General features: G+C 46.2%; 2 protein-coding genes across 6 annotated transcripts; one reads left to right on the top strand and one right to left on the bottom strand.

The window, feature by feature from the left end:
• Positions 1 to 443: 443 nt before the first annotated feature.
• LOC133122216 (protein CutA homolog) lies at positions 444 to 3,263 on the bottom strand. Of its 4 annotated transcripts, XM_061232066.1 has the most exons (8): positions 3,109 to 3,209; positions 2,548 to 2,610; positions 2,154 to 2,302; positions 1,868 to 1,927; positions 1,733 to 1,778; positions 1,270 to 1,319; positions 646 to 756; positions 444 to 550 (listed from the first exon to the last, which is right to left on the bottom strand). In XM_061232066.1, exons 1-7 carry the CDS (start codon positions 3,142 to 3,144, stop codon positions 657 to 659), a joined length of 504 nt encoding a protein of 167 aa, XP_061088050.1. In that variant the 5' UTR covers positions 3,145 to 3,209; the 3' UTR covers positions 444 to 550; positions 646 to 656. The 4 variants fall into 4 exon arrangements, with proteins under 4 accessions (XP_061088050.1, XP_061088051.1, XP_061088049.1 ...); XM_061232067.1 differs by having other exon boundaries at positions 509 to 756; positions 3,202 to 3,263; XM_061232065.1 differs by having other exon boundaries at positions 509 to 756.
• eif3d (eukaryotic translation initiation factor 3, subunit D) lies at positions 3,189 to 11,664 on the top strand. Of its 2 annotated transcripts, none has more exons than XM_061232064.1 (16): positions 3,189 to 3,345; positions 4,448 to 4,578; positions 4,824 to 4,869; positions 5,166 to 5,302; positions 6,170 to 6,255; positions 6,566 to 6,638; positions 6,995 to 7,110; positions 7,397 to 7,529; positions 7,977 to 8,124; positions 8,355 to 8,485; positions 9,246 to 9,331; positions 9,782 to 9,911; positions 10,354 to 10,496; positions 10,786 to 10,978; positions 11,114 to 11,207; positions 11,524 to 11,664. In XM_061232064.1, the coding sequence occupies exons 2-16, from the start codon at positions 4,456 to 4,458 to the stop codon at positions 11,535 to 11,537; spliced, it is 1,653 nt and encodes a 550-aa protein (XP_061088048.1). In that variant the 5' UTR covers positions 3,189 to 3,345; positions 4,448 to 4,455; the 3' UTR covers positions 11,538 to 11,664. The 2 variants fall into 2 exon arrangements, with proteins under 2 accessions (XP_061088048.1, XP_061088047.1); XM_061232063.1 differs by having other exon boundaries at positions 6,989 to 7,110.
• The last annotated feature ends 477 nt before the right edge of the window (positions 11,665 to 12,141 follow it).

Here is a 12,141-nt window from a genome sequence, read left to right as displayed (position 1 = left end):
CAAGTTGGAGGTGGCTAATCCAATCAAAATGTCAGCAGATGCTATCATAAGCTAATGTCCATTTCCAGACGCTTCAGTCAGAACATCTGGGGTGGAGGTTAGGAAATGGGTTGCCATTAAGCAATAAAAGAAAAACTGGGGAAATCTCTCCCCCTAGTGCCCGATTGTGGCATGTGGATTCATAGTAGAAAGCCTAGCATTACTCAAGTCTCTATAGCTTTGCTTGTGGATTTGGCTGGTAAAGATGAAGAATTATAATACGAAAGAGTTCTTGATTAGCGCAATTAGTGAATTTGTGCGTATTTTCTATTTACGGACCTGGTATGAGAGACGCATGAAAAACGTCAGCCCTCTGGGCACATGCATGTTCCTCTGTTACAGAAGGTAATCATCAGTTTGATATTATTGTGCATCTCAAGAACAAATTACTGCCAGAAAACATATCAGCCAAATACGTGCATGTTTTAATAATAAAAAAAGAAGAAAGTTTGTATCATCATGTCAGGCATTCACAGTTCACTCGTCTTTATTTCTCACAAACCCCACCCCGAGACCCCGCCCCCCACGCCTCCCCCCTCCAATGCATTTTCAAAATTTGAATAGAGAGTAAGCAGTGCACATCCACACAAGGGCCAGTGGGGGGCGTAGGATTGCGCTCACTCAGGCACAACCTCACCCAGCCACTTCAGGTAAGGTGGGTTCCCCTGGTCTATGGGCAGACTGATGACCTCAACCACTTCATAAGGATGGTTTGACCTGCAAACAACAGCGGTATACACTGACCAGTACACTCAGCAAACCAAGGTGTGTACAGAATATATTATTAGTGTAAGAAAGATCAAAATGTAATCTTTATGATTCCATTAATGAACACTTTTGAAGTTTAAATAGGCTACAGCAAGGTATCCCTTATGGAAAAAGAATGTACTGAAATATATTGTTGCAATGTATTTGAATGTATTTTTGCAAAATATCAAGATTAATACATTTCACAACAATTATGTAACAAATATATTGCAATATTTGAATGCAACAACTTCTATTTGTTCACATATTGTTGATATTAATAATACACTTTATTCTAATATATTACAGTAAATCCCATTTTCGTAAGGCAATGGTTTGTTCATGAACCAGAGTGTTGATTTTCTGAACCGTTACGGTTAGCATTAGCATTAGGGCTTGAACTCCATGGTTTGTTACTTGGCTGATCACACAAGTGAATGAAGATAACATTTACAACAGTGACCACAGAACGTAAGGGCTCACCTCACATACTCTGCCAGAGCGGAAACCTTTGAACTTCTGGTTTTAATCATCTAAAATGGGGTTTAAAAGTTATGCATACATGTAAATCCAGGATAATCTTGTAGTCACACAGAGAGCATGAACTAAATTTCACTATGATAGAAAACATTTCGCCATAGAAGGCATTGGTTTACAGCAGGGGTCGGCAACCCTGGTCCTGGAGAGCCGCAGGGTGTGCTGGCTTTCGTTGTTACTTAGCATTAATTGATCAATGAAAGCCGTTGATTGCACAGTTAACTCACCTCACCTGGTTTCTTGGGTCTGAATCGGTTGCTTATTTTAAGGTGGAGACGAAAGCCAGCACACCCTGCGGCTCTCCAGGACCAGGGTTGCCGACCCCTGGTTTACAGGGTCAGTAGTACTATTACAGAATATAACACTGGCTCATGAGTCTGCATTAGAGTAGCACATCGATAACACTCACCAGCAGCACCTCATTATCTTCCTCAATCTTCCCCTGCCACTCGTAACTGAAACACAGCACAGTGACGTTTTATTCTCCAAACATCCTGTTCAGTCCGCAGTATACACACAGTCTGCTCACGTCATGAACACCTACATTGATACGATCTTCGGTATAACGTTGACACAAGCAGCCAGTTTCTTCTCAACCATTCCTCTGTGAAAGAAAGAGTCACAATGTTGACCTCATTCAACAAGCAAAAGACTGTATTCATGCAAAACCACCAGATCATTTGTGATTGGTATACATTTTTGCCAGATGTTATTATGTTGTCATATAGACCTAAAGTGTGAATGTACAGATTTGGACACAGTGCCGTGTTAATTAACCTCTTTCATTTCAACTCCCAGGGAAAATCCACAGTGATGCGTTTTTTGCTTACCTGGCCAGGTCTTTGGCCACCTGCTCGTTGGGGCAGGTAACAAAGGCTGCGGAGTGTGTCCCAGATGTGTACGACTCAGACGCCATGGAAAATGCTCGCAATGCCACAGTCCTCAAAAGTGGGAGCATCAAAATACTTAACAACACGCTCTGGAATGACCACAGAAGCAGTTAATCATTCCACTCCTAATCAGGAATATCCTGCAGTGTTTAAAGTCATTCTCAGTTTTTAACGTTAAAAAAACATTTATCCAGCAGAAAATAATAATAAAAATCCTGATGTAGTCGCAATGTGTCAAAGAGAGAATATCTCTGAGCTGACCTGAACACGCCCACTCATGGTGTCCTTGTCAATCTCTACTCGAACTAAGAATAAATCAGTGGTGGGCACTTACCACAAACACAGTTCTTAAATGTCCACTTTGCAATCCCTCTTGACTCAATCCAAAGCGCATAGCCTACGTAAAGGACATGTATTATTCACGTGTTACTGTCAATTCAAAGGAATTGTGAGATACTAGCGACAGCAATCTTAACACAGTTCCTAAGTGACATATGTTCTAACGTAACTTAATGTTCAGGTTATGAGAATGTGGACTTAGACTATCTGCAAACTGCTCCTGTGGTGAATGTGGTTTCATGCAAGTTAATACCCTGTTACTACATTGATGGAATGCTGGTAAAATGAGCGCTTAAAAGCCACAAAAACAATCATTTTGTCACATAAATTCCACCTAAGCAGAATTATTGTCCACAACACGTTAATTTAAGGTTAAACTGAGATATTAATCATAATATTCAGTTGATTTCCGGAAATACATTTTCCGGTTGTCCTCCCTACCGTTAGTTTGCTGCTACAAATAACTAAATTTCGCTGTCATAAAGGAATTTCGCACGAAAGAGCTATACATGTTATTGTAGTAATTATACATAAGCATGGATAAACTCATAATTACATGAAAATATGAGATCCCCCGTTCTTCATATAGCATGCAGTACCTTTTAAAATTGAAACTAAAACTTTGAAATATTCGCCGCTTTTTACTTACAGCCACGACAGGAAGTACGTCAAGCTTTACGACACTTTACAGTTCTTTTTCCGCCGGCGTTCTGCAAAATGTTGCGCTAAATATTTCTGGATTGAAGGACTGTTGAACTTGCAAACATCCATCAAAATCCAAGATACGATCGAGGTATTAAACCCTTATATACATGTATTAAATGGGTTATGATCATCATCTGCCATTATTTACGTGTTTTTGGAGGTTTATCATGTTTTATGTACAGTTGTCAGCTACCTTGTTAGCTATGTAGCCAACCACTACTAGCTACCGTACCGGGTACTGGATACTTTTTAGTTCATAGTTAATATGAACCCCAATTCTGACTCGACTGAGATTTCGTGTGACAAATAGTCCATGCTTTATTTATTAATCTAGAAATGAAGACGTCGGGAATTTCGCTGGTGTAGTTGCAGCAGAAAGTTAGCTTGCCGGTGCACTCCTGGTAACGTCGCGTTCATTTTTTGCCAGCTTTAGCTCCTCGGATTGTGTCGCAAATGTCTTTGTAATACATGTGATGGTTATAATTATTACTTTAAAATGTATACGGTTAAGCCAGCGGTGTACAACTATACATACTACCAGGAAAACTATTCCCTTGAAGCGTCCTGTTGTGTTCATTGGCTAGCTAGCTAGCTAGCTAGCTGGCTAGTCAGCACTAGTGTTGTAGCGAAATATCCAAAGAACAGGAAGGGGCGCTGCCACTCACAGCAAACCCCTAATCTCTTTTATTCTTCCATTTTAAGATCGTTCAGCATGTATGTATGATCTACCGTCGTTATTTAGACTCTTTCCATTATCAGATCGAGTAGCCAACTATGCCTAGTTGACTGCTCTGTTAAAGCACTGCATTTCAACCATTTATTTGCTCAGGCTTCTAAATTAGTGATGCCCATCTTTGTCCCCAATTTGGTTCTGTGATGACTGGTCCACTGCGCAAGCTGACGTATGCCATGCATACCGCTGAAGAAAGCAGTGCTGAACATCGTCTGAGACCTTGGCAAGACTGGTCTTCTTTCCTAGACCACCAATGGCAAATATAACAAAGCCTGACCCATAACTGGGTTTTGTTGGAAATTTTTAATACAGGCCTAGCTTGAGTAATTTAATTTTACTGATTTAAATTAATGTGTGTTTTATAGAGTGGTTGAAGTGGGAAGCTTTCAGAGAGAACTGGTCTTCTCTAGAAGGGGTAGTGCAGTTTAATGACACCACTGTCTCTCATTTCCCCCAGGTAAGATCATGGCCAAATTCCACGCCCCCGTGATCCAGGACAACCCCAGTGGTTGGGGTCCCTGTGCCGTGCCAGAGAAGTTCAAAGACATGCCCTACCAGCCCTTCAGCAAGGGTGACCGTTTGGGCAAAGTGAGTACTCTCGCAACGCACCTGTGAACACACTCACTTAGTCCTACCACTGTCAGAGCACGCGTACCATCTCCCCCATGGGAAGTGCCACGGAACGGTCATGTACACTGTCAAACCAATAAGCAAGTGTTTGTTTTTGATCATGAAGGGATGTTATTCATTGTGATTTGTGTTGAAATATGTTGCTGTCTGATTAGATTAACTACAACAAGCTTGGTGAATTCACTTTCTCCTTACACTTGCAGGTGGCTGACTGGACTGGAGCCACTTACCAAGACAAGAGATACACAAGTGAGTCTCAGCCCACATCCCCATGACGTGCAGCCCCCTCAAAACAGTTCCTCCGCCTCTTTGTTTGACTGGTGTTTTGTTTGCTACTACAGACCAGCTGAACTATCAAGATACATGTATAATTTGGTGTCTTTTTGTATTCCATTCAAGTGAGGAAATTCCCTGAGCAAAGAGCCATCTGTCCATTTAATGAGTGTGTAATGCCAGAATCCAAAAATCTGCAAAATATGTTTTGTCTAGCTAATTGCCTGACCCACTCTGCAGTGGTAATCCCAGAATGCCTCTGTGCATTGCAGATAAATACTCCTCTCAATTTGGCGGGGGCAATCAGTATGCCTACTTCCACGAAGAGGATGAGACGAGCTTCCAGCTGGTCGACACTACCAAGACTCAGAAGACCGCCTACCAGAGGAACCGCATGAGGTTTGCCCAGGTACACAGGGAAATAGCCTACATTTTGTCTTTTATAGTTTGATTTTTAAGGCCAAAAAGCGGAGTTGCCACCCAAAGGAAACTCCAAAATTCAGAATTTCAGAATGACTTTGTCAAAGCTGGTACAATAATTACAATTTCCCAGTCGCTGTTTATAGACGGTTACGTTATCAAATCCAGTACCTATATACCAAGTTATCCGTTGGCCTACCTGGTCTAACAGAAGATTCCTGAACCTGTGATGCCCGTCTCTGTGAATTTGGTTCTGTGATGACTGGTCCACTGCGCAAGCTGACGTATGCCATGTGTATCGCTGGAGAAAGCAGTGCTGAACATCGTCTGAGACCTTGGCCAGACTGGTCTTCCTTCTTACACCTACAGAGAGTGACCATGCACACACTCTCTGATCCTAATGTGTGTGCGGTGTCCTCAAGTCTGTATCCTGTCACACTTATTGTTACCCATTATAAAGCCACTGAACACACAGCTCTCATATAGACTGCACTACTGCAGCCTTTCTGTGTGGAGTTTGCATGTTCTCCCCGTGTCTGTGTGGGTTTCCTCCCACCATACCCAAAGACATGCAGGTTATGCTAATAAATAAATATACATTCTGATATTAGCATATCGATAATGCAGCATATTGCTCCAGAAAAATGATGATGTGAAATGCTTATTTTAAAACCACAGTCCTGAAGTGATAAGTTGTGTGAGTGGTTGAGATACTAAAAGCTGGTCCTCATTTCACCTGTTTTTGTCGTGTGAAATGCTTTTTTTTTTTAAAGCGGCGAATCTGTCCAGAACTGTTGTGTTTGTGTGAGCGGTGGTGGAGGTACTAACAGCCGGTCTTTCTTTGCGCCTTCCACAGAGGAATCTGCGCAGAGACAAGGACCGCAGGAACATGACCCAGTTCAACCTGCAGACCCTGCCTAAGAGCGCCAAGCAGAAGGAGAGGTGAGCCCAGCACACCGACTGCGTCTCTTTCACCTGCAGAGTGCCTAATGAGAGCTTTCACCTTACCTACGACCTACCTAATTAAATGAAGCGTCACTTTAATGTTCCTGGTTTTTCATTTGCAAGTAACAATAATGTTAATGAAGTTAAAACGGGAAATGTTTTCCTTGTGCGACATACAATATGTAACCCAACAGTTCAGTTGATATCGCATAAAATGGCACACGGTCATACGCATGCATCATGAAGATGAATGTTCAGCGGTGTCTTTGTTGATTGTGGGTTTGACCATCTCCCCCTCTGTCGTCAGGGACCGCATGCGTCTGCAGAAGAAGTTCCAGAAGCAGTTTGGCGTTCGTCAGAAATGGGACCAGAAGTCACAGGTATGAGCACGGTTGAATTCATTTGAATACCGTCTCCCTTTTTTTCCCCTCCATATCTTTCGTCTCTCTCTCATCCATCTCAAACCTATTTCTCTTTCTTTTCCTCTCCTTTGCCTCATGCCGTTTCTCCTTGCTATTGGCTAGTGTGATTAGCGTCTGTGCCAGTTGGCCAAGACAGCTCTCTCCCTAACTCTCCCTTCCTCATTCAGATTAACATTTTGAATTGTTGTCCAGTAGTGTCATCAGTACCAGTTGACTAAGGCAGCTCCCCCTATATCTCTCTCTCTCTCTGTCTATTTTTCTATCTCTCTCTGTCTCTCTCGCTCCCGCTCTCCCTGGTGTGCCGTTAGGCCCAGCTGAAGCCCCGGGACTCCTCAGTGGAGGTGCGCAGTGACTGGGAGGTGAAGGAGGAGATGGACTTCCCCAGGCTGATGAAGATGAGATACATGGAGGTGGCCGACCCTCTGGACATGTGAGTCACCATGGAAACGTGGAGCAAACGCTGAACATCGAGCTCCCCCACTGCTGACTAGGCAGCCATTGTTCTGTGACCGCACAGGGAAATCACCCTGTGTTAATTATGGTAACTACCCTTTGTTAACAAGAAGAAGCTTATTTATGCTCTACAGTGCACACATAGAGAATGACTGGTGCGTCATTCGCACCAGTCAGAAGAAACGCACAGAACACAGGAGGAGTAGGGACTAGTTTGGTTGTGGGTCTCCTGTGTTTATGGTCTCTTGGTCTCTCTGTCCCAGTGAGTGCTGTGGAGCTCTGGAGTACTATGATAAGGCCTTTGACCGGGTCACCACCCGAAACGAGAAGTCCCTGAAGAGCATCAAGAGGATCTTCCACACTGTCACCACCACTGACGATCCCGTCATCCGCAAGGTACACACACGCACGCACACACACAAACACGCACGCACGCACCTCATTGTCACTGCCACTAATGACCCTGATGGTATTACTCCTGTATTGTATACGTCTCTCTGCTTGAAAGCATCTGCTACGTGAATATAATGATTTATGCAACCCTGTCCTATGCAAGGCCTGGACAGGACAACATAGCCAAAGTTCGCAAATTCAGAGATGTGGGTGTTGAGCATGAAGTATAGATGTGGAGATTTGAGTTTGTTTAATGGAGGTATTGCTGTGCTGACAGCTATGGTGACACAGCTGAGGCTGATGCAGGGTGTTACACAGCTACCACACACTCATTGGTTCTCAAAATGCCCCTCTGCTTACTTTGAGTCATTTCTTGTGAGCCATACACACCCAGGCAATCCTCTGTAGCACTTGTAGCATCATGCCGTTGTTCCTCTGCCCCTTCCCCAGCTGGCAAAGACCCAGGGCAACGTGTTTGCCACCGATGCCATCTTGGCCACCCTGATGTGCTGCACACGCTCAGTCAACTCCTGGGACATCATCGTGCAGAGAGTGGGCAACAAGCTCTTCTTCGACAAGAGGGACAACTCCGACTTCGGTGAGCTTCTGCACGTGCTCTCAGTAGGATTACAGAGGAAGTGATGTCAGCCAGAGAGGAAGTGAAGTCAGCCGGAATGGAAAACTGTTACTGTGTGTGGATGGGTCACTCAGTGTTAGGCCCACTCCGTGTCTCCAGTGTACAGATTCCTCGTGATTTCACTGCTGGTGTCTGACTGTAACTGACACCCTGTCTCTGAGCGACCTCTCCCTTCTCTCCACCCTCCTCAGACCTGCTGACCGTGAGCGAGACGGCCAACGAGCCGCCGCAGGACGAGGGGAACTCCTTCAACTCACCCCGCAACCTGGCCATGGAGGCCACCTACATCAACCACAACTTCTCCCAGCAGTGCCTGCGCATGGTACTGCAGCGGCCTCTCCCCTACATGCCCTCAGCCCCTCTCCCCTACACGCCCTCAGCCCCTCTCAGCCCCTCTCCCCCTCAGCCATTCCGTTCACTCGCTTACCTCTCTCATCCCTACAGCTGTTCCCAAGGCTGTCATGGCAACAGATATTAGATAAATATCTCAGGAGCGAGAGAAATAACAACATGGCTACAGAACATCCAGTAGAACAGTACATCTGCGCCAAGCGGAAATAAAGTGCTGTAATATAAGCGCTAACAAACCGTTTTTTTTATTTACACGGTGCGTAAATATTCTTAAGCGCAACATGCAGCATGTTAACGTGTGTGGAGGCCCTAACCATTATTTACAAGAACTACATTGTCTTGTGTAATAGTGTTCACATGGAACCCAACTGTGTCCCAGTGGTAAGAACGGCATTAAGTTGCACACTAGCAGGCATGCAGCGATGTTTAAGAGCTATTGTACACTAAATCAGTTTGTACTACAGCACTTGAGTGGTTAGGGACTGGCTGTGCTGTAGTGATTCAATTTAAATTTGAGATGCATGATGTGAGCCAAGATGAGGATGTCAGTATTATAGTTAATCCAAAGAAATGGCAGTGGGTGTTAAAGTGGGGCGCTGGGTTTATTGGGTTCTGCTCTGTGAGTGCATGCTGGGAGGAGAGGGTGTGTAGGTGGTCTTAACATAAACGTTCTGTTTTCTCTCTCGCTTTTGCTCTCTCTTTCGCTCTCTCTCTCTCTCTCTCCATCTCAGGGAGGAGAGAGGTACAAGTTCCCCAACCCCAACCCGTTTGTGGAGGAGGACATGGATAAAAGTGAGGTGGCATCCGTGGCTTACCGGTGAGTGCTGCCCCCGCTGGCCTCTCCTGGTACTGCAGCCCGGTCAGTCTGTTTCAGAGACGGGAGATTAAAGATTACATTTAAAAACAAGCAAAACTGGTGATAATATCAGTGAACATTGTCATGGGTTTGTTCTCTTAAGTATACGTGCATTGGCCATCTGAGGTGTGAGGGGTATATTTTTGGATGTTAGCGAGTGGATACAATTGTACTCTTCAAGGGTTCTGAATTTCTGTATGTTTACACTAGGACTCGGAACAGTACTGTCCTCTCAGGTCCACTTTTGCACTTGCTCTTGTGTTTAATTTGCACTTTGTTGTACGTCGCTCTGGATAAGAGCGTCTGCTAAATGCCACGTAATGTAATGAATGTAATACGTTTCGGGTTGACGGCCAGAGGATAAGTTTTGTGACCGTACTGAGGATGTCCCTCCTGTTCTCCGCCCCTCAGGTACCGTCGGTGGAAGCTGGGAGAGGACATCGACCTGATCGTGCGCTGTGAGCACGACGGGGTCATGACTGGGGCCAGCGGGGAAGTGTCCTTCATCAACGTCAAGACGCTGAACGAGTGGGACTCCAGGGTGAGACGGCTCATCCACGGTCAATTCAGTTCCTGGCTCTTCAGTGTCGGACTGACAGAGTGGACTTGGGCAGAAGCTGGGTTTGGCAGTGTGTGGTTTGTGTTGGGCAGAAGCTGGGTTTGACAGTGTGTGGTTTGTGTTGGGCAGAAGCTGGGTTTGACAGTGTGTGGTTTGTGTTGGGCAGAAGCTGGGTTTGACAGTATGTGGTTTGTGTTGGGCAGAAGCTGGGTTTGACAGTGTGTGGTTTGTGTTGGGCAGAAGCTGGGTTTGACAGTGTGTGGTTTGTGTTGGGCAGAAGCTGGGTTTGACAGTGTGTGGTTTGTGTTGGGCAGAAGCTGGGTTTGACAGTGTGTGGTTTGTGTTGGGCAGAAGCTGGGTTTGACAGTGTGTGGTTTGTGTTGGGCAGAAGCTGGGTTTGACAGTGTGTGGTTTGTGTTGTCAGCACTGTAACGGAGTGGACTGGAGGCAGAAGCTGGACTCTCAGAGAGGGGCTGTTCTGGCCACAGAGCTGAAGAATAACAGCTACAAACTGGCCCGCTGGACCTGCTGCGCCATGCTGGCTGGGTCAGAGTACCTCAAACTGGGGTGAGCAGCACACGTGTACGCACACGCCACACACACACACCGCACACACACACCACAAACACACACACACGTATGCACACCACATATGCACACACACATATGCACACCACATGCACACACACGTATGCACACCACACACACGTATGCACACCACACACGCGCACACACACACACACACACACACACACACACACACACACAATTCACTGGGGTTGTGAGATATTGATGTGACAATAGGACTCTGATTGGTGAAGTCCCTAAGCGCCTCCCCCGTCCCGTTGTCATGCAGGTACGTGTCCCGTTACCACGTGAAGGACTCCTCCCGTCACGTGATCCTGGGCACACAGCAGTTCAAGCCCAACGAGTTCGCCAGCCAGATCAACCTGAGCATGGAGAACGCCTGGGGCATCCTGCGCTGCGTCATCGACATCTGCCGCAAGCTGGAGGAGGGCAAGTACCTCATCCTCAAGGACCCCAACAAGGTGAGGCCCTGCCGCAGCCCCGTACACCTGCACCTGTCCGTTCTGATGACCGCGTGTCTGTGACCGCAACCGCCCGCGTCCACCTGTGACCGCGAGGGTCTCTGACCGCTTCCGTTCCGTTGTCTGCGTCCACAGCAAGTCATCCGCGTCTACAGCCTCCCTGACGGAACCTTCAGCTCCGACGAGGACGAAGACGAAGAGGAGGAGGAGGAAGAGGAGGAGGATGAAGGTATGAGGGACGGGCGCAGTGGTGTTTTCCTGCGTGTGTGTGTTTTAATGCCTTGTCTGCACCCGGGTGCTCTCTCGTGTCTAGAAAGAGAAGATACGGTTTGTAAGGTGTGCTACCAGCAGTGTGATGTAGTTCATTATCAATGATTCACACTTGGCTGCACATGCCAGTAAATGAGGCAGAAGTAGGATTTAAAAGCATTTCAGACAAAGCTCTCCGGTACCCACTGTGCGCCATCTGTCCAGACACCTCAAACGGAGAAGACTGATGACATCACCATCCTCTGATTGACACCTTCTCCTCTTCTCTCTCCTAGATGAGGAGAACTAAGGCATGGAGACGCCTCGTGTGACCAAAAGAGTGAGCTCGGCCTGGCTCGGCTCGGCTGAGCCCAGCGTGTCTGCAGGCTTCCCTTGCACACCAGTGATGGGTTTAAATAAAGAACACAGTGTTCCAAGCCCCTCGCTCCTGTCTTTGTTTCTCACTGAGAATCCGCTGGTTGACCCCTGTCTAATCCCCCTGTCTGACCCACTGAGCTTAACTGAGGAATAACGTCAAAGCAGAAATGGACGGGCTGTGTTCGTATGGGTGTCTGTGTGTGCGAGTGGGGCTGGTTGGCTGGTTGGCTGGTTGGTGTCGTCGGGGTTGAGAGGATTCTGGGGGGAACCTGATGAATCTGGTTCTTTCACAACATGCTTGGACATAGAGATTCAGTACTGTGAAGGGGTTCTATATTTGAGATCCTTTGTTTACTTCATAAGTACAGTGAGTGTGTGTGGGAAAAGCTCTCCTCAGCTTTAGGTCTGCTGCAGCAAGTGGACCCAGACTAAACCAGAAGACTAGGTGCAACTTTTCACCAATCTGATCTGAATAGTTCAGGCCGAGTTGTAGCCTGTATGAAATCTTTGGGTGATTCAAACATCAGTTTAACATG

This window comes from Conger conger, chromosome 2 (assembly GCF_963514075.1).
Source record: "Conger conger chromosome 2, fConCon1.1, whole genome shotgun sequence".
In the NCBI taxonomy this organism is placed as follows: domain Eukaryota; kingdom Metazoa; phylum Chordata; class Actinopteri; order Anguilliformes; family Congridae; genus Conger; species Conger conger.
Note: the sequence above shows the minus strand (reverse complement) of the source record. Positions and strands in the feature narration are given on the sequence as shown.